The 23,072-nt window shown below is 43.4% G+C and overlaps 1 protein-coding gene across 1 annotated transcript in view; it reads right to left on the reverse strand.

Moving 5' to 3' along the window:
• The window catches only part of ALKBH8 (alkB homolog 8, tRNA methyltransferase), a 164,925-nt gene that overhangs the window by 109,484 nt on the left and 32,369 nt on the right, over positions 1-23,072 (reverse strand). The window contains exons 5-6 of the mRNA XM_029602449.1: positions 15,046-15,141; positions 2,524-2,628 (exon numbers count right to left, since the gene is read on the reverse strand). Coding sequence (XP_029458309.1) covers positions 2,524-2,628; positions 15,046-15,141 — 201 coding nt within the window. The remainder of the gene's footprint in view (positions 1-2,523; positions 2,629-15,045; positions 15,142-23,072) is intronic.

Raw genomic sequence — 23,072 nt, forward strand, 5'->3', positions numbered from 1 at the left:
TAGAGGGATTTTTTTTATTATAGAACGAGTATTGATGAGTATGAATGAGAGAAACATATAGTTTGAGAGTTGGATATGTGTGGTGTTTTTGTACTTTATTGGTTGATTTAGTTTGTGTGGAGGTTTCAAGGATGAATGTTTCTTAGAGGATGTAGGTTGATTGTTTGGAGATGATATCTTGTTGTTCATCTTCATATCTTTTTGAGATTTTGAACTGAAAGTTGATTGAGATAGCAATATGAGAGTATAGCTTGCTTTTGGAAGGCAGTTAGTGATGCAGTTTTTTTTTTGTTTTTTTTTAGTGTTTGGGAGGAGCGGGTTGAGAAGGCAAGGATTAGGAAGGGGGTGTCTTTGAGGGCTGCGATGAATGGGCTGCGCAAAGGGGCTTGCTCCTTTGGACACGCTCCTCCGGCGCATGGTGCGCGGCGCCTGGGGTGAGTTTAAATTTAAACACCACTCACCCGGCCCCTCCTCTGACGTCAGGGGGCTGGCTTCGCTTGTCAGGTGCTGGCTTCACTTCAAAATGGGTGGTGCTGCTGAAAGGAGGCCTTTCCGAGGCCTGTGCTGCTGGTTGCAGGCGATTTCGAGGGGGGGGGGGTCGGCTCGTTAGGCTCCCTCATTGCTGGTGGAGGCGTTCAGGGAGGCCCCTGTGGAGCTTGGTGTCAGTGAGATGTGAGATGAGCCCGGCAGCGCTGGATAGGTCCCCGGGAGATGGTAAGTGGGGACTGGCTGATTGACGGAGCTCTGATGTCTAGGGGGGCGTCCGGGTTGAGTTTGGAATCTGCTTTCTGTGGTTCCTCTTACTTATAGCGACAATACTAATAGGAGAAATCACAGAGAGCAGGATTTTTTTGTCTCTAATCAACGAGCCCTTGAGCGCGGCATACATTTATGCCAGCCCTGGTCTGGCATAAAATTTACCACGTTGCAATGGGCGCATGGAATATTTTTTGCATCGCGGGTATTAGTTAATAACTTCATCTACATGGAATTTACAAGTGATGAGTGCTATTAGCTATGTGGTGTTTTTGGACGTGCTAATCCCCACATTGCATTGGGCGTTATGGATGCATGTCTAAAACGTGTGTCCAATCGCGTGTTAATCCGGGTGCTAGCTGCAGTGCACAGTATTGCAACTGCCCCTATGTGCTTTCTCCTGCAATTGTACACATCGAGGGAGACTAGGGGCACTGCCTATACCTTACAATAGAGGTCTCCAAATCTGATCTGGCAAGGCATGCATTCACTGTGGAAATCCTGAAATTCAGACTGGTCTGCAACCCTAGAGGACCAGGCTTAGGACCTCCTTGCCCTACAATGCAAATACTCACAGATATTTAGATTCTATGGGGGCCAATATTCAAAGATATCTGGCTAGCTAAGTTATCCAGATATAACTTATCTGGATAACTTAGAAGGGATATATTCAGCAGCATAGCCGTGCTGCTGAATATAACATAGAAACATAGAAATGACGGCAGAAAAAGACCAAACGGCCCATCCAGTCTGCCCAGCAAGCTCCCACACTTATTTTCCCATACTTATCTGTTTCACTGACCACCAAGTTCAGGGCCCTTGTTGGTAACTGTTTGATTTGAATTTCCCGCCACCCCCTACTGTTGATGCAGAGAGTAATGTTGGAGTTGCATCAAAGGTGAATCATAAGGCTTAATGGTTAAGGGTAGTAACCACTGCTTCAAGCAAGTTACCCCGATGCTTGGTTACCCAGACTGCACAGATCAATGCCTTGGATGTTGTCTGAATGTAAATCCTCTTTTTCACATTTGCTCCTGCCGTTGAAGCAGAGAGCATCGCTGTATATGCATTCAAAGTGAAGTATCAGGCTTAATTGGTTTAGGGTAGTAACTGCCGCAATAAGCAAGCTATCCCCACGCTTATTTATTTACCCAGAATGTGTAGTTCAGTCCTTGGTTGTTGTTTGAATGCAAATCCTCTTTTCCACATTTCTCCTTGCCGAAGCAGAGAGCAATGTTGGAGTTGCATTAACCATGTGAAGGCTTATTGAGTAAGGGTAGTAATCATCAGGTAGTAGCCACCATTCCAGCAAGCCACCCCCATGGCTCTTCTCTTCATTCCCATCCTCTAGCCTTTATGGATCCACAGTGTTTATCCCATGCCTCTTTGAAATCCTTCACAATTTTAGTCTTCACCACTTCCTCCAGAAGGGCAACAGGATAAGTAATATCCGGATAACTTTAGACCTGCTATTCAGCAAGTCTACCTTATTCGGTTAACTTAACTGGCTAAGACTGAATATAAGTACTTAACTGGCTAAGTGATGGCTGCTGAACATAGCAGGATATTCAGCGGCAGCCACTTAGCTGGATAAGTTCCTAATTATCCGGCTAGGTAGTGGAAAATATTGACCCCCCTAATATATATATTTACACACACATATACTGTTTAGGTGCCATTGGTTGCATATCTCACAACAAACCCTAAGTTATATATATAATTTTAAAACCTAGCAGTCAACTATGTTACTCCTAGTTATTTACTTACCTTGTCCTGGTTCATACTGGTTTATTGTCAGCTGATCTGGTTTAGATTTAGCAAAGCCTTGATTCAAGCACTTCTCCAGTACAGTGTTACAGATTTCAGGAAGACCTATTAAAAATTAATTAAACTTCATATAATCACCTTTAGCAGTCATGCAAACAATATATTTTAAACTAAACAAGCCTGGAATTACAATAATGACACAAAATGGATTACTCTGAGGCCAATGGTCAAAAGAACGAGATGCCTAATTTAAGGCGTTAGACACCTAGATCGGGACCATTGAAAATTTTCCCTAAGTCCCTAAATGTAGGAACCTATTTTCACAAGACCCCTAAATTTAGGATCCCAAAAGTTAGAGGAGCGAAGTTAGATGCTCAGCGCTAATTTCCAGCACTAGGTGTCTAAAGTTTTGGGTGCCTATTTTGAGTAAAAAAAAAACCAAAAACCACAACTCAGTACCTACTTTTTTTTTTTTTTTTTAATATCAGCCACTATGTGATTAGATTTTAGAATATTTTTTTCCTTATCCCAGTATTTTTGTGATCTACATCAATCTTTAACTATTTCTGTTTGACAAGACAATTTTATGAAAAGCAACAACATATCACTGCATCATAGTGATAAAAATGCCCTTATCAATATTTATTTTATTTATTTTTGAGGTTTCTATAATCGCAAATCAATAACTCCTAAGCAGTTTACAAGTTAACATCCATAATAACATATAATACATGTACATAAAGTTAAAAATGAACTAAAAGCCCCAAATAAATAACACATATCTTAAGAAAACACCTTAAAATCATAATATTAAAATAATAAAATCATAAACTGTTAAACATATTATTCTATAGCTACAAAATGAACATAAGTTTTGCCATCTTGGGTCAGACCAAAGGTCCATCAAGCTCGGTATCCTGTTTCCAAAGTGGCTAATCCAGGCAACAAGTACTGGTGAGATCCCAAAAGGTTGGTAGATTCCATGCTACATATCCCAGGGATAAGCAATGGATTTACCCAACTCCACCTTAATATTGGTTTATGGACTTTTCTTCCAGGAACTTACCCAAATCTTTTTTTTACCAGTTTTTACCACATTCTCTGCAGTCCTGGTCTACCAGATGTGCAAACCATGCAATTATGCGGGGCGGCACACCTGGGAGTGGGGCCTACCAAAATGAGCAGCAAGAGATCCATATGGCTGCTGATGGACCCCATCCCACCAGTGTCGGAAGAAGAGGGAGCTCATTTTGCAGCTCCTCCCCATGTGCAGCTGGCAGTGTTAGCACTTCCTCTACACTCATCTCGTGCATCGCAAGATGAGCATACTGGAACTGCGAACACCATTGTTGATTACTGCAGGCCAGCCGGCACATGAGGAGGAGCCATACGAAGGACTTCTATGACACTGCAGAGTCTCCTGTCCTCCCCCAAGGAGCATGGCACCGGGTGGCAGCAGCAGAAAAGGATTAAGAGAACCATGCATCCTGCAGTAATCTTCTCTGCCAGGCAGGTGACCTCAAAAGGGCTGACCCCAAGAGTGCTGCGTGCCTGGCAGTTGGCTAGAAGAAGAACCAGACGATCTAGAGGCCCAAAACCTACAATTTTCCCGAAACAGAGGATGAGAGGTAAAGGAATGCCTCGTCTTGGGCTTATCTTCAGGCAACCTGTGAATTTTGTTCTCCCCCAAGGATTTAATCATCTCCTCCAATTCATTCACAAACAGCAGCTTGACTTAAAAGGCAGAGACGCCCAGCTGCGATTTGGAGATTTCTGCCGCCCAATTCCTCAACCAAAGGAATCTGCGAGCAGAAACAGTGGACATCATGGTTCTACTAGAGGGTCCGCAACAGATCGTACAATGCATCCGCAGTATAGGCCACCACGGCCTCTAGCCGCTCTGCCTGGAGGGACTCCACTTCCGAGACGGCCTTATCCATCTGGAGCTGCTGCATCCAACGAAGGGTTGCCAGCAACATAAAACTGCTACACATAGCAGCCTGGGGCCCCAGAGCAGAGACCTTGAAAATCTTTTTGAAGTGAACTTCTAGCTTCCTATCCTGAAGGTCCTTGAGCGCCGCAGAACCAGTGACAGGGATAGTCACTGACACAGCTGCATCCACCTTCAGTATCTTGAGAAGATCCAGCACCTCATCCAGAAGTGGTTATAACTTTTCCATGGCCCTGCTCATTTTCAAACCGGCATCTGGAGCGTCCCACTCCCTGAAGAGCAGGGCACTGACTGACATATGAAAGGGGAAAGCCGCAGTGGGGCCCCTAAGCCCCAACATCACCGGATCCACGGCCCCCTAGCATCGAGCTCTCTTGCGGGGCCTCAATACTTAACTCCTCAAGCACGGCGGGAATTAGGGTGGCTAGTTCTTCAGTGTGAAACAAGCAAATCACCCTGGGGTTACCCCCTGCAAGCCCTGACGCATCCAGGTGAGACTGGTCTGGATCCTGGTCTCCCATATCAGTGTTACGCTCTCCTTCTCCAAAGGGGAGGAGTTAGTAATCTGCTGTCGCTCACTTCGCCAGGAGGGCGGAGTTGGCAAGCTGTTCTGCTTTGCTTTGCTTTGCTTCTGAAAGGGGAAGGAGTAGGGATATGACATGACCTGCTCCTCCAGAGGGGAGGAGTTAGCTATCTGTAATTCTGTTAGTGAACTGCTGTTAGATACTCCTGGAGGGAAAGGAAGTAGCAAGGTGTATCAATCTGCTAAGAAGTAGCAATCTGTTACAGATCAACTCTCCAAGGAAGAGGAGTTGGCATTAGGTATATAGTACTTCGCTATTGAGATAGCAATCTATCATTCTCCCCCCTCCCCCCCAACTGAGTAGCAATCTGTATATATATATAAGCTGCTGGCAAGTCTCAGAGAAAGAGGAGTAGCTGTCTATATAATACTTCCGTGAGCGGAGTCAGTGGTCTGTAGTAGTTGGCTCCCACAAGGTGACAGTAGTGAAAGGAATGACCACTTAGAGGAAATGGTGAATCTCTGGGCCGATGGTAGATGACAGTGCCCCCAGGAGGAGATCCTGAGAGGAACCACCAGTTAAGCTAGAATATGAGATAAACACAATAGCTCTTTATTAGACTGGAAGCTGGACCACCAGAGGTGGCAGTAGTGAGTCGCTGTGTCCGGCAAGGCTGAAGTCCTTCTGATACTGGAATATAATCTCTGGGTCGCTGAGCTGTAGAGAGAGACTAGAAGTAGTGAGTAGATAGGGTATACTGGATACAAGATGATACACTCACAATAGTAGATGTCTGCAATGGTCTCTATGCCACAGAGAGTCTTCAGTACTTTCAGGAACAGGAGCCGTAGGTGAGCACTGGTTCCCACAAACAGTCTGTAATAAGAACTCACAATTGCCGTATATGAAATGCCTTCTAAAGTAGAAGAGAGTCTGTAATTAGATTCTAGGAACGTGGGCCCTCGTGGAGCGAGTACCGGTTCCTATCTGTAATCTTGCCAATGTAACTCTTGATCTCTGTACCTGCGACAAAGTCTTGGACGGAAGGGAGTCTTCAGAGCAATAGGAATGTAGGCCCTTGTGGAGCGAGTACTGATTCCAATGAAATAGAACTCACTGTGTTCACGTCCGCGATCGCTTCCAGGAATGAGGAGTCTTCTGAGCGTTCTGGCAATCTGAAATCAAGAAGAGAGAGTGGAGCCCCCATGGAGCGGGTACTCCTGGTAAGTTTGAAAAGGCCAAGCAGTGGGAACGGGTTCCCCGGCTGACTCGGATCGTTGTTGCACATATCGTGGACTGCCGAAGCAAGTCCCGTTGGAGTTCCTTGCTAACTCGCCAGAGGCCAGCAAACAAAGACCTTCCAAAGTGCAAATGGATGACGTCACTACGGGGGGATGCCCCCGAGGCTCGTGCCCCCGCTGGCACAAAGTCTGGAGCACGCGCATGCGCCCCTACACCATCGGGAACATGGTGGATCCGTAGTGTCAGGCCAGCCCGGGGGAACCAGAACCAAGAGGCGGAGAGAAGCCGTGGCTGCACTGTCCGTCAGAGCCGAAGAGAGTCGCATCCCAGGTAAAGAGGCTGGAGCGAGGGGCGAGAAGAAGCACGAACGCAACAATCGGGAGACCCTCCCAATGGAGCCGATGCTCAGGCGGTAGCAGAGGATCCAGAACAAACTGGCCAATCCCCTTTGGAAGCCCCCCCCAACTCTTCCGGGGCCCCAAGCCTTGTGGGAGCCACTGGGGCCACTTCTTCCCGCCACGGGCACTTGTGGTCCTGGGAAACCCCTTTATGGCCGCAGTACCTGGATGATTGCCCAGGCTTAAATACTCTGCTGAGAAAGCGCACAAAATCAGCAGAAACAGAGGAGGAGGAGGAGGAGCCCTTCTCTGTGCCTTCCTCAGAGGAAGGTCTGTTCCAGAGCCCTGAAGCTGCGGTGTCAACAAGGGGGGGAATCCCCAGGCCGCGTGAACACAGCCAAAACAGCCTCTGCTCCTGTGCTAAGCGGGAACGGGTCTCCTGAGGGCTTATGTGCCGAAGCGAGCCTACGAGGCTCCTGGCGCGAAGAAGGCATCCCCTAACAGCCGCTCCGGAGAGTCCCTCCCTGCTGGGGAGGCAATCTGCGCAAAGCCGTCATGCGAAAGCAGAGAGTATGCGGCCCCGCAGACAGCACAGACTGCACCATGCAGCATGGTCTGAAACCCTGGACCAAAGAAAGCAGCGCCAAAAAGAGCAGGGGAGCCAATGGAAAACAAGAGGCGGTCTGTGCTGAGCCTACCTGCAAACCAGAGAAAAAATCTTTCCGCCCCCCAACACCCTTTATCAAGTTCCCAGCTGCATGTCCCTACCGTCCCCTGGCAGGGTGAGTGAACTGGGCTTCCCGGTGTCAACCCTGGCGGCTGCTTGAATGGGGTCGAGCGGCAAGGTCTCTGACCCTCTGCCATGATGCCTCAACTATCAGAGGGGATGGTCCCTCCGGGACCTAGCAACCCTCTGGGAGGCTGTAGACGTCAGAGGTCCAAGAATTTCCTATTTTCTTTTTTTTTTTAAACTCAAATTGTTGGGATTTGCACTTCCACCATCTGCTGGAGACAGAGAAATACTGGCAGACTGCAGGTAGCACCTCAATTTAACTGGCAAGTGTCAGTCAAAAACTTGTCTGTCTCCATCTGCTGGAGGGGAGGCAAAACCCAGCTGTCTGGACTGATCTGGGTACATACAGGGAAACAAAAATTTTGTGTTAAAAAAAAACAAAATTAAAAAAAAACAAACAAGAGAATGTGGATGGGGGCAACACAGCTATTTTTTGCACAAGGCAGCAGAAATATTAGCACTGGCCCTGATTGTCTGACAACAAATTCCAGAGCTTATGTGTGCCATAAAATAATGTTTTCTCCTATTTGTCTTAAATGTAACTTCATTATGTATCCCCTGGTCTTTGTACTTTTCGAAAGAGTAAAAAGTAAACTCCTCCAAGACAGAACTGCTCCTCATCTCCAACCACCATTCTTTCAAGCCCCCTCTACCAAGCGACCCAGCCTACAGCTCCTTTGCTTCACAGCTTCCTGTACGAAATCTTGGTGTTCTAATTGATCAGCACCTAGACCTAAAAAAAACACATCAATTCGGTCCTTAAAGAGGGCTTCTATAAGCTCAATGTTATAAAAAAACTCAAACCTTTACTCCATACCCATAAGAACATAAGAACATAAGAAAATGCCATACTGGGTCAGACCAAGGGTCCATCAAGCCCAGCATCCTGTTTCCAACAGTGGCCAATCCAGGTCATAGGAACCTGGCAAGTATCCAAAAACTAAGTCTATTCCATGTAACCATTGCTAATGGCAGTGGCTATTCTCTAAGTGAACTTAATAGCAGGTAATGGACTTCTCCTCCAAGAACTTATCCAATCCTTTTTTAAACACAGCTATACTAACTGCACTGACCACATCCCCTGGTAACAAATTCCAGAGTTTAATTGTGCGTTGAGTAAAAAAGAACTTTCTCCGATTAGTTTTAAATGTGCCCCATGCTAACTTCATGGAGTGCCCCCTAGTCTTTCTACTATCCGAAAGAGTAAATAACCGATTCACATCTACCCGTTCTAGACCTCTCATGATTTTAAACACCTCTATCATATCCCCCCCTCAGTCGTCTCCTCTCTAAGCTGAAAAGTTCTAACCTCTTTAGTCGTTCCTCGTAGGGAAGCTGTTCCATTCCCCTTATCATTTTGGTAGCCCTTCTCTGTACCTTCTCCATCGCAATAATATCTTTTTTGAGATGTGGCGACCAGAATTGTACACAGTATTCAAGGTGCGGTCTCACCATGGAGCGATACAGAGGCATTATGACATTTTCCGTTTTATTCACCATTCCCTTTCTAATAATTCCCAACATTCTGTTTGCTTTTTTGACTGCCGCAGCACACTGAACCGACGATTTCAATGAGTTATCCACTATGACACCTAGATCTCTTTCTTGGGTTGTAGCACCTAATATGGAACCTAACATTGTGTAATTATAGCATGGGTTATTTTTCCCTATATGCATTACCTTGCACTTATCCACATTAAATTTCATCTGCCATTTGGATGCCCAATTTTCCAGCCTCACAAGGTCTTCCTGCAATTTATCACAATCTGCTTGTGATTTAACTACTCTGAACAATTTTGTGTCATCTGCAAATTTGATTATCTCACTCGTCGTATTTCTTTCCAGATCATTTATAAATATATTGAAAAGTAAGGGTCCCAATACAGATCCCTGAGGCACTCCACTGTCCACTCCCTTCCACTGAGAAAATTGTCCATTTAATCCTACTCTCTGTTTCCTGTCTTTTAGCCAGTTTGCAATCCACGAAAGGACATCGCCACCTATCCCATGACTTTTTACTTTTCCTAGAAGCCTCTCATGAGGAACTTTGTCAAACGCCTTCTGAAAATCCAAGTATACTATATCTACCGGTTCACCTTTATCCACATGTTTATTAACTCCTTCAAAAAAGTGAAGCAGATTTGTGAGGCAAGACTTGCCTTGGGTAAAGCCATGCTGACTTTGTTCCATTAAACCATGTCTTTCTATATGTTCTATGATTTTGATGTTTAGAACACTTTCCACTATTTTTCCTGGCACTGAAGTGAGGCTAACCGGTCTGTAGTTTCCCGGATCACCCCTGGAGCCCTTTTTAAATATTGGGGTTACATTTGCTATCCTCCAGTCTTCAGGTACAATGGATGATTTTAATGATAAGTTACAAATTTTTACTAATAGGTCTGAAATTTCATTTTTTAGTTCCTTCAGAACTCTGGGGTGTATACCATCCGGTCCAGGTGATTTACTACTCTTCAGTTTGTCAATCAGGCCTACCACATCTTCTAGGTTCACCGTGATTTGATTCAGTCCATCTGAATCTTTACCCACAGTCATTCAAGCAACCCTCTCATCTAAACTCGACTACTGTAACTCTTTATATCTAGGCCTACCCTTTGCCACCATCAAACTGCTCCAAATGCTACAGAATGCTGTTGCTAGAACCATCATGAATGCCCGGAAATCTGACCACATAACCCCTATCCTTAAAGAACTTCACTGACTCCCTATCCCTTCTCGCATCCTCTACAAGACCCTTACTATCATCCACAAATCCATCTATAAACACAACTCCAGTTGGCTCAATGAACCCATCAGATTCATACACTCCACCCGCCCCACCAGAGCAACTCTTAAAGGCACCCTGCACATCCCATCCATCAAGAATGCTCGCCTCACCTCTACAAGGGACCGTGCCCTATCGATAGCTGGCCTCACCTGCTGGAATGCACTTCCCACAAATCTCCGCCTTGAACCCTGCTCTTTCAAATTCAAGAAAAAACTTAAGACCTGGCTCTTCCACCAGGCCTACCCAGACTAACTCCATGCACATCCAGCCATATTTCTACGAACTTATGCCCTCCATGTTATTACTTTGATTGTTTAACTCTCCAGTTCCTCCCTTCCTGCTAACCTGTTTTAGTTTTTTTCTAGTTGTACTTTCATTATCCCCTCCCCTGTCCCTATTCATTGTATTTTCCATCTAATGTTTGATGTAAACAGACATGATGTACCCACTAATGGTCGGTATAGAAAAGCCTTTAAATAAATAAATAAATAAAAAACAAACAAACAAACGGTTAAAATTTACTCATTCCATTCCACTCATGATTTTATAGACCTCTATTATATCTCCCCTCAACAGTCTCTTCCCCAAGCAGAAGAGTTCTAACCTGATTAGCCTTTCCTCATAGGAGAATCATTCCATCCCCTTTATCATTTTGGTTTGGTTGCCCTTCTTGGAACCTTTTCTAATTCCACTATATCTTTTTTGAGATGTGGCCACACAATACTCAAGGTACAGCTTATTTTATAAATTCTGAGGTTGATAAAGGATTTGTCTTTTGACAAAACCCTTGGTCTGATCATTGGTCTGATCATTTCATCATTAATGCCCACCTCCACAACAACGCCCCCTCCTCATCCTCTCACTCTAGAGATAAAACTCAGGCCACCAGCAAGACCATTGCCTTCCGCAAACACTGCTCATCGGAAGACATCTCCCGTGCCTTCGAGAAAGCAAACAAATCCCTGGACCTTTCCAACCCGAACACAGCTTTGCAATCTTGGAATAACATCAATGCCAAGATAGCGGAGGAAACCTGCCCCATGATACACAAAAAAATACCCTTATCCATCACAGACAAAAAGCCATGGTACACCAAAGAACTCAAAACTATCAAACAGGACCTTAGAGCAAAAGAACGCACCTGGCGCAAAAACCCCTCTCCCACACACCAGTCAGCATACAAACACTCCTTACACCACTACCGGCAAGCCACCAACCAAGCCAAAAAAGACTTCTACGCAGCCAAAATCCACAACTATCAATTCGATGCTAATGCCCTTTTCACATTTGTTGCTAATCTTACTGCCCCCCCACGCCCCATCTCCCCAGAAGAAAACGCCAAAGAGAAGTGCACAGAAATTGCTAATTTCTTCAAGAATAAAATTGACAACATTCTCCTTCGCTTTTCCACCAAGCCCCCAACCACTTTCCCCCTGCCTACCAAAACATCTGGAAACAATTTGCAAACGTTCGAACACACATCTACCCTTGAAATTGAAACCATACTAAAAAGAATGAAACCCGCTTCCCATTCTGCTGACACCATCCCCTCTAAGACCCTCCTATCCTCTCCCACATCCATTTCCAGACTCCTAGCTGACTTGATCAACTGCTCGCTTACATTTGGCAAGGTCCCAGACCCCCTCAAACTTGCAATCGTCAAGCCCCTCCTAAAAAAAACCACCTTAGACCCCAAAGACCCCGCTAACTATCGGCCCATATCCAACCTCCCTTTTGTATCCAAAATACTTGAAAAGGTTGTCAATACCCAGCTATCTGACTACCTCGAAAACCACAACATCCTGCACAATTCGGCTTCCGTAAAGGTCGCAATACGGAAAACCTCCTTCTTGCAGTCACCAACACCATACATATAGGCATGGACCAAGGAACCTCATACTTACTCGCTATACTAGATATCTCTGCTGCATTCGACACTGTCAACCACCAAATACTTCTATCCCGGCTATCAGAAATCGGCATCTCTGGCACTGTACTATCATGGTTTACCTCATATCTCACCCATAGAGAATACCTGGTCAACATTGACAACTCCGAGTCCCCACGCATACCCCTCCTCCAGGGCGTCCCCCAAGGATCCTCCTTATCCTCCACCCTCTTTAACATATATCTCCTCCCCCTCTGCTATCTCCTTTCTAACCTTGGTCTTAATTTTTTCATGTACGCCGACGATGTCCAGATCCTCATCCTCATGCAAAAAACCCTCCAAGAAACTCTGAACTTCTGGGAATCCTATCTTGCCTCCATTAACTCTCTCTTAGACAGCCTCCAACTCGCTCTTAACACAGCAAAAACTGAAATCATCCTCATCTCCAACAAACCCGAGTTCACCTCACAGGTCACTACTAAAACACCCCCCACAACCCTCCCCCTCCTGCCATCGGTAAGAGACCTAGGTGTTGTATTAGATAAACACCTTAATTTCCAACCACACATCAAATCCCTTCTAAAAGCCGGCTTCTACAAACTCCACATCCTCAAAAAACTCAAACCCCTTCTCCACCTTCAAGATTTTCGCCTGGTCTTGCAGTCCACAATCCTATCAAAAGTGGACTACTGCAATTCACTCCTCCTAGGCCTGCCCTACTCCACAATCAAACCTCTACAAATCCTGCAGAACTCCATGGCACGAATCATCACTGACACTCGTAAAAGAGAACACATCACACCCATTTTAAAAGAACTGCATTGGCTCCCCATCCCATTCCGTATAAAATACAAAACCCTCACAATACTCCATAATGTGCTTCACAAAAACGACCACGAATGGCTCAAGGAAACACCACGTTTCCGCACATCCAATCGTCCATCCAGAGCCTCTACGGCGGGCACTTTACACATCCCACCCCTCAAAATAGCACACCACTCCACTACTAGAGAGAGAGCCTTTACCATAGCCGGCCCCTCCCTCTGGAATTCTCTACCCACGTCTCTCCGCCTTGAACCATCCTTACCCAACTTCAAAAAAGGCATCAAAACCTGGCTCTTCCTTCAAGCATACCCTCTCCAACCAGACCTAAACCCCCCTACTACTGCCTCATCCCCCTCCCCCTACCCCTTTAATCCGTTGATGCAACGTATGGAATTGCTGATTTTGTAAATTTGTTAATTTTTATACTCTGTTATTTAACACAGTTCCTATCAATTTCTCTCTCTCCTAGCACTTTACTACCTCTCTCCTTCCCGCAACTTCTGCGCTTGCTGTCACCTGGCCCCCATCCTCTCCTTTTTCCATTCCTGCTCCACTTCCCCCCTCCCTGTTATTTGTAACTTCTCCTTCTCGCTTTCCAATGTTGATTGTGAACCGGCATATGTCCTATGAATGTCGGTATATTTTAAAAGCATTTAAATAAATAAATAAACAAACAAACAAACAAACCCAAGATTTGAATATGTCCCTCTGCATTTTGGATACATTTAATCTGGGTAATTCATTACCCAGACAAAATTTAGCTGGATAAAAAGGAGGTGGTGATAGATGTATTCCAAGGGCATGGTTACATTTTAGCTTGGAAAGTCTGGTCAGAAAAATACCTGTCCTAAAGTTATCTAAGTAACTTTAACCAAGTATATTCAGTGACATACCGGATAAGTGCCACTAAATATCCGGGTAACTTTCCCGCTCGCTTAATTTGTACCTCTCCAAGTTTAAATTAATTTTAAAAAACTTAAAAAAAAAAACCTAAGAAATATATTTTCTTGATCACCAGTAATTTTTCTCAAAGTTCCATGCTATCCACTGTTCATTAAAAATACATTATAAAACTGGAGAGGAGAAATTGAGGAAATGTAATTGATTATGAGATATCTAACTTGTTCTGACACCTAGCATAGAGTTATTGGTCAGAGCTAAAGATTTTAATGAGCTGCAATGTTCTCCTATTCATCTTATAAGGTAAAACAATTCAAAGTGCTTCTAAAAATGAAAAAAAAAACAAACGCACGCATTAGTCTCCTTCACACATGTGCAGGGAAATAAGAAATGGGCACCAAATTTTCCATGTTGGCATTGTCCTTAGCTTTGATGGACAGTTGACCAGTCCCCTTGCAAAGCTTGTAATTATCTAGCAATAACTTTTACAAAGGAATCTAACCAACATACATCTCTATGGAAGTTTGTGACATTGATCAGACACCAAAAACTATTAGCAGAAGTCTTATTGTTGGCGTTTGATATTTTAAGGGTGATGGATTTGAGGGAGGGACTTGAATCTCTGGAATTTCTTAAGTTGTTGCAATGATAGGTAGCAAAGGCTATAATTTTGCTAACATAAAGGAAGGGGAGAGATTTATGTGGCTGTTTATCCAGCTATCCTTGGAGAACACCCATTACAAGTAAACAATTTTTCTTTCTTCTAGGATGAGCAGAATAATGAAGCCACATGCATGGCAGTCCCTAGTTAAAGACTGCTTTCCAACCCCTAATGAGATTGAAAGATGTTTTATTTGATGGGCAAAGCCCTTTTTCCACTTTTATGCATATGCAGGAATCAGATTTAGTTAAGGTTTCAGGAAATAATGGTTCTGTTTTGAAATTCACACATTTTTCAAGTGTTATTTAGATATGCAAAGATAAGTAAGAAGCTGCTCTTCTTAATTATGCAACTCATTACCTAGTTTTGCCATAGTTAAATAATGTGTGAAAAAATGGCAAACACCACATGGGAAATTTCACAAAAAGAATAGCATGTCTTATTTAACATTTGTTTTGCATATTAACACTTTTGCAAAGCACATAACACTTTAGTACATTGGCCTCTGAGCATGCTGTCAATGTAAGGGCCATCAGATAATGTCACTCGTATCTGTCACTACACTATCTTTCTTTCCTTGAAAAAAATTAAAAAAACATTAACGAAAGTTCATACCTCCAGGCAAGGGATTCTCTTTATCTACATTGTTGTCATCATAACGAAATTCATAGCCATAATGTTTCACTCTTCTGTGTTTTAAGGATGTTAGAGCTGTGGATAGGAAGTTCATAAAAAAATTAAAAAATATATCACAAATGCTCTAGAAATTCTTTATACCATATATTAGACCTTTTTACTTCTTTGCCTAACTTTAAGAAGAGTAACTTCTATTCAGCACAAAAGAAACAACTGATGATTCAAAATCACTCATGGGCTTCCACAGTATTAATGTATAGGAAAAACAAAATACCATATCGGTTTTACCCTCTGACCACTACAGTCCAGAAGTCTCCTCACTATATCCCTATATCACTCAACTTACTCAGACTCTCTAGAAGACCAATACAGAGAGTAATCCAGTATTTTGGCATCCATTGGCCACGGCAGTTAAACAATTATTTTATTTATTTAATAAAATTTGATTATCTGTCATTCATTTCATATGAAAATATTGCAGCAGAGTACAATAAAATGATCCAAACATACAAAATTGCAACAATAAAACTTCAACCCTCTTCTAACCCATTTCTCCCACTCCTGTCCAACGTCAATCCCTTTATCTAAATATCACCATCATCCAATGACCCCCATTTAACAATCTACCAAATACATTTTTTTTTTACTCAGCCCTTAATCTCATAAGAACAGAAGTCTCAAGACTTCTTCGTAAAGCCAATCTTTTAATTTTTTTCTGCAAGTTAAGGGGTAGATTTTCCACTTTGCACGTGCATGTGTGCGCTTCCCGGCTTACACACACAGACGTGCCAATTTTCTACCATGCGCGCACCGGTATGCGCATGGTGGAAAATCCATGGGCCATGCGCATGCAAAGGGGAAGGGACCACCACCAAATCCTCACCTCGGGTTACTAGCTGGCCCTCCTATAGTGATATAAATAGTTGACGGCTATGAAAGCCTTATAAAGAGTCTCTCTCTCCCCTTCCCCCCAGTTGCGATAAACTACTTGTCCGAAGCGCTAAGATAGTGAACAGTGCGGTATCTCTGAAATTATCATAGCCATGCCCCTTTTTCTTATTGCAGGCGTAAACCTAGGCCTAAGATGGGCAAATGAAGGAGAAGGTATCATCACTAGTTCTTGCTGTGAAGAATGTAAAACTTTAGAAGGCATATAAGATTGCCATCAGCAAGAAACTTTGGAACTCCTTAATATAGCTATAGATCAAGGAAAGAACCTTGAAATGGGACCTGGCTGCAATGGGCAGCCAATGAAGCTTATGCAATATGATCACTCTGTTTTTCCCCCCATCAGCAGCCTTGCAGCATATTCAGTTGTTTAAAGCTAATTTTTGGCAAGCCCTAAATAAAGTTGCAATGATCTAATCTGTTTGCTAAAAACACATGAATTATAGTATCAAGAACTTTTGCATCGAAGAACAGCCGAAGACAGGGTTTTTGTGAGACTACATTTCGGGTGCAGTAATCTAAAAGAGCTGTATGTGATATAGGTGAAAGGCTAATGTGCACGGACTGGGAGCGGGAACTTCAGGTGATAGTGTCTGGTGATTTGAAGATGGTGAAGCAATGTGACAAGGCGATAGCTAAAGCCAGAAGAATGCTGGGATGCACAGAGAGAGGAATAACCAGTAAGAAAAAGGAGATGGAGATGCCCTTGTACGGATCCTTGGTGAGGCCTCATCTGGAGTACTGTGTTCAGTACTGGAGCCCATATCTCAAAAAGGAGAATATAGACAGGATGGAGGCAGTCCAGAAAAGGGCAACCAAAATGGTACGAGGCCTGTATTGGAAGACTTATGAGGAGAGGCTGAAGGATCTGAATATATATACACTCTGGAAGAGAGAAGGTTCAAGGGAGATATGATACAGAGCTTCAGATACCTAAAAGGTTTTAATGATGCATGAACTTCGAACCTATTCTGTTGGAAAGGAAACAGTAGAACTAGGGGTCATAAAATTAAATTCCAAGGTGGAAGACTCAGAACCAAAATAAGGAAATATTTTTTCATGGAGAGGGGGTGGATCCCTAGAATACCCTTCCAGAAGAAGTGGTGAAGACGAAAACAGTAAACAAATTCAAAAGAGCATGGGATAAACACTATGAATCCCTAAAGGCTTGTGGATGATAATGAAAAAAAAAAAAAAAGTGCGCATGGAGGTAACCTAGATGGAGCAGCAGTTACTACCCTTAACAGAAGGCATGGGGGATCACAATCCTTAACCAATTTGCCTTGATGTTTTTGACACAACTGCAATATAGTTCTCCACTTTGACGGTGGGGAGGGGGGGGGGGAAGAATGGGAATTGGATTCAGACAACAGCCAACAGTAAGCCTTGACTTTTATGGTCTGGGGTACTGCTATGCTGACATTAGGAATAAAACACAGGACTGCTTCTATAGCCAAGTCCAAAACAAAGCACGTTCAAGCATTACAGTCTGAATTATCAGGAAAGATGCTCAACACACAAAAATATTACTAGCAGTAATTTAGTTATAGGTTTCACAGTTGCTTGGTTTTGACTTAAGAATTACTAACCTTAACATAAGGCATGGAAGTAACCTACATGGAGTGGCAGTTACTAGCATAAGAAACTTGTTGGGCAGACTGGATGGACCATTTGGTCTTTTTTTTGCTGACAATTCTCTGTTTCTATGTTACACAGATAGGTTTTGCTTCTCTTGATAAAATAAAGATAATCAACCACTAATAGCAAATATTGCAACAAGCACATCCTTTTTGCAGTACAAAGGTCCTACCTGGGGTATCTGCACAAGATAGGATACATGGTGCATGCATTTCAAAGGCTGCCTATGTTGCCCAGCAGCGGGGGGAGCAGAAGCGATTGATGTGAGTCATAGCGGGAGAGAGCCATGTTCTCCGGCAAATGAGGCCTCCCTTAGTCCATATCTACGCCCACCCCCGGCGCAGCATGACCCCGGCAAGGCCATCTCTCAGGCGCCCACCGATGACACGGATGAGGTGCTTCCTCGCCCCTCACTGACTGCAGGAGCACTGCCCGGACCCGGAGCGGAGATGAGCCTTCGAGTTGGAAATTCTGAAGTGGCTCGACTCGGAGATTTGCCATCAAGGGGGCCCGACAGAGAGCTTGCCATTTGGTCAGCATATGGAGATCCCTGCCAGCGAAGTTGGTAAGTCCCCTGTTATTCCATCTCGCCCAGAGGCGGTCACTTTAGAGGCAATTTGGGACTTGGTAGCTGGCTTTGGGGCTTCTTTAAGGCATTTGGAAAATAAAATGGACTCTCTCTCATTTAATTCTCATCAAAAAATCCTGGAGGTTCAAGAAAATGTCAGTGCTGCGTCAAACAGAATTTTGGAACCTGAAAATAAGATTCTTTTTTTTAATACTTCCATACTGGGTCAGACCAAGGGTCCATCAAGCCCAGCATCCTGTCTCCAACAGTGGCCAATCTAGGCCATAAGAACCTGGCAAGTACCCAAAAACTAAGTCTATTCCATGTTACCATTGCTAATGGCAGTGGCTATTCTCTAAGTGAACTTAATAGTAGGTAATGGACTTCTCCTCCAAGAACTTATCCAATCCTTTTTTAAACACCGCTATACTAACTGCACTAACCACATCCTCTGGCAACAAATTCTAGAGTTTAATTGTGCGGTGAGTAAAAAAGAACTTTCTCCGATTAGTTTTAAATGTGCCCCATGCTAACTTCATGGAGTGCCCCCTAGTCTTTCTACTATCGGAAAGAGTAAATAACCGATTCACATCTACCCGTTCTAGACCTCTCATAATTTTAAACATCTCTATCATATCCCCCCTCAGCCGCCTCTTCTCCAAGCTGAAAAGTCCTAACCTCTTTAGTCTTTCCTCATAGGGGAGCTGTTCCATTCCCCTTATTTTGGTAGCCCTTCTCTGTACCTTCTCCATCGCCATAAGAACCTGGCAAGTACCCAAACCATCGCCATAAGAACCTGGCAAGTACCCAAAAACTAAGTCTATTCCATGTTACCATTGCTAGTATTAGCAGTGGCTATTTTCTAAGTCAACTTAATTAATAGCAGGTAATGGACTTCTCCTCCAAGAACTTATCCAATTCTTTTTTAAACACAGCTATACTAACTGCACTAACCACAAACTCTGGCAACAAATTCCAGAGTTTAATTGTGCTTTGAGTAAAAAAGAACTTTCTCCGATTAGTTTTAAATGTGCCACATGCTAACTTCATGGAGTGCCCCCTAGTCTTTCTACTATCCGAAAGAGTAAATAACCGATTCACATCTACCAGTTCTAGACCTCTCATGATTTTAAACACCTCTATCATATCCCCCCTCAGCCGTCTCAGTCAATTCAAGCTCTAAATGTAGCCACTATTAAAGAGCAGTTGGCTTTTTCTAGACGTTTGGAAGCTCTTGAAAATAATGCCAGACATTTAAATCTGCGAATTCTGAATTTTCCAAAAATAGCTGGTGAAAAATCCTTTTCTAACTTTGAAGCAGTTCCTGTTAGAAGTCCTAGGTTTCTCTGAAGAAAATATTCCCTCTGTAAATTTTTTTGTTATTTTCTTCCTAAAAGAACTTCCTCAGGACCCGCTGCTGATGTTCAAATACCTGAAAATTTGTCCAGCTTTTTAGAGAATTCCTTTTGGAAGTTCTGGATAGAAATACTTTGTTAGTTTCATTTATTTCAGTTTCAGATTTAAACGCCATGCGTAAATTTTTTTAGGAAATTTCAGATATCCTACTATGGTCAAGTAGTGAGGATTTATCCTGCTTTAGCTCAGGTTACACAAGTGCAGAGAAGAGAGTTTCTTTCCTTTAGGCAGGTTGTTATCTCTTTTGGGTATTCCTTTACTTTATGTTACCCCTGTATTATTAAGAGGGGTGACAAATGTTTTATTTTCTTTCAACCTGAGCAGTTACGTCTCTTTACAGAAGCTCGTATGCCAACCATGAATAGGTGTTATAAATTGTGTGCTGGTTTAGAAATGCTGTGTTAATGCCTTTTCTTTACATTTTTTTCCTTCTTGTCTCCCCTTGATTTTTCATCTCCCCCCCCCCTTGTATTTCTTTAAATAATTTGGATTGGATAATTACAATGTATCTTTTTTTTCTTTTGCTGTGTATGTTTCTCTTTTTGATTTTGCTTTGTAAAATATCCAATTGATTTTTCTCTGATGCAATCTTTGTTGTTTGTTAATTGAAAATCTATAAATAAAGAATTAAAAAAAAAAAAAGGCTGCCTATGTTGTAGGCACAGGTAGGGAGATTTTCAAAGGAGTTCTGCATGTAAAGATGAAATTTAAACTTACCTGTTCATTTCCTTTCACTGAGTCCTGCTTGACCAGTCCTTATGTATAGGAATTCCCCCCTCCACTGCTGCTGGGGACAGATGACACACTGTTTTCCCATGTAACACCACGTGTAGCTATAAGAGAGGTGTGACTCTCGGCAGTTGCCAGTAATCTTCTGCCAAAGCAAAAAGTGGACAATTACCCTAGTCCTAATTTGGAATGAATATCCATAAACATTAATTGTGACATAAATGATCAAGAGGGAGAGACTAATCAGAAAGAGCCCAAGTAATCTTCTCTAGGTGCTATCTTGTTTAAATTTTATTATAATCCCCTTCCTTCTACATTTTCCTGTTCATTTTTTTTCAAAGAAAAAGGATAGATGGAAATGTAATTCCTACCCTTCCCTCCCTTACAGGAGAATATGGGTTGAAGGGGAGAGAGGGTATGCATAGTAGCATATAGCTCCTGGCCCACATAAGTTTTTGGCAGCATGGTATCCCCAGGCAGGTCTTGGACTGGTCTAGCAAAACTCAAAGTCCTTATGTATGGGAAACACCTAAGCTAACACTTCCCCCAGTGGGAAGAAGACAGTGCTACTCTAAGAATATCCTCTCCAAAGGCTTTGTCTGCCTTGGCCTTTATGTTCAGCCTGTAATGCTTTCTAAAGGAACCCAGGGATGACAGAATGGCTACCCTACAAATGTCCTCTAGGTCCACCGACGATACTTCTACCCAGGATGCTGCCTGTGCCCTGGTAGAATGTGCATGCAACATGACTGGCACCTTCTTACCTTTGAGCAGGTAGGCTTAAAAATATGCCTCCTTAATCCATCTAGTTATTGCGGCCTTAGAATCCATTTCTCCCTTCCGCTGGCCTCCATGGAGAATGAACAGTCTTATCAGTCTTCTGAAAGGGGCTAGTAAACTTTAGGTATCTTAAGTGTGTGCACCGGACATGTAGTAGGTGAAGCTTGGAGTTTCTATTTTGTGATTTAACCTTCTTATAGGCCTGAAAGGATACTGCTTGGTTTAGGTGGCATGGGGATATCACCTTGAGCAAGAAGGAAGGGATCAGACGGAAGGTAACAGAGTCTGATGCAAATACCAAATAAGGATCTCTGCATGATAAGGCTTGTATTTCCAAGATATGCATAGCTGAACAAATGGCCACCAAAAAGGCTGTATTTAAAGAAAGATTGTTTAGAGATGATGGTCTTATTGACTCAAAGTGAGGATTCACTAGAGCCCTAAGAACCAGATTAAGTTCCCACTGTGAAACCAAGGGCCTAAAAGCGGGCCAAATACATTTAGCTCATCTGAGGAAGTGGGCAATATCTGGATGTGTGGCTACTTACAAACTCTTAACTGGCTCTCTATTGCAGGATATGATTGTGACCTGCAGTTTCATGGAGATAAGAGACAAATCTTTGCTCAGTCCTTTTTGGATAACGTTCAGAATGCATGCTATATCTACTCTCCAAGGGGAGACCATAAGTGCTTGTCAAAACTTTTGAATAAGTACCAAACACAGATGTAAGCTAGGGATGTGGATGACTTTTGTTCTTTTAACATGGTTTAAACAACTATCTTGAAATAGTCCTTTCTATGCAGGCACATCCTTTCAAAGGCCAGGCCTTAAGCGAGAATGAAGATGGGTCTTCAATCTATTGGAAATGGGTCCTTCCACAACAATCCGCGTGTCCCAGGAAGGCGAAACTGGGTTTCATTTAGTAACCTTATTAGATCTGCGTACTATGGTCTCTTCAGTTATTCCGGCGCTATCATAAATAAACAAACCAGGGAAAGGTGATCTTCCACTCTCTTCAATGTCCTGCCTATCAGGGGCCAAAGTAGGAAGACATACAGAAATATGTTGCTAGGCCAAGGCTTTATCAGGGCATATTTCCCACTGAAGCCTGGTTCCTTCTGCCAGCTGAAGATACTGTCCCATCTTGTCATTTGTTCGAATTGCCATCAAGTCCATTGCTGACAGCCAGCACTGGTTTACTATTGTCTGAAACGTTTCCTGATCGAGTTCCCATTCTCCAGAATCCAGCCTATTTTGGTTGAGAAAGTTGGCTTGAACGTTCTCAATTCCCACGATGTGAGTCGTGGATAGGAAACTTAGATTTAGTTCTGCCCACCTGCTTCCACTGCTAGTGCTTGACTGTGAGTGCTTTTTTGTTTGTTCACATATGCTACTGCCGTGGTATTGTCCACTGGGAACCTGACTGCCTGCCCTTTGATAAGCGGCAGGAAAAATAGTAGGGCCCATGGGCTAGCTCTTTTTTCTAATTTGTTTATTAACCATATTGCTTGACTTTGACCACTGACCTTAGAAATGGGGTCCTCAGCCCACCATATTGGTGACTGTGATTACAGTGATCCAGGAGGGAGCTCTAGGTCCATGTCTTTCAACAGGCTGGAAGGCTCTGACCACCACGCCAGGGTTTATCTTCTGGGAGTCTCTGAGGTTTGGACTCTCCCAGGTCCTTGACCAGTTTTTCAAATTCCTCACCAAAAAGTAAGCCCCTTTTAAAGGGGAGTTTGCAAAGGCAAATCTTGCACATGGCATCTGTCACCCAATTACATAGCCAGAGCAATCTCCTGGCTGCCACCCCCAAAGCTACTGCTCAAGAGGCCATTCTTATGAGATCATACATGTCAGTTAAAAAGGCAATGTTTCCTGTATCTTCGCTCTCAGGTAGTTGCTGGATGCATTGCACTCCTGCCC

This window comes from Rhinatrema bivittatum, chromosome 5, assembly GCF_901001135.1.
Source record: "Rhinatrema bivittatum chromosome 5, aRhiBiv1.1, whole genome shotgun sequence".
Taxonomy (NCBI): Eukaryota; Metazoa; Chordata; class Amphibia; order Gymnophiona; family Rhinatrematidae; genus Rhinatrema; species Rhinatrema bivittatum.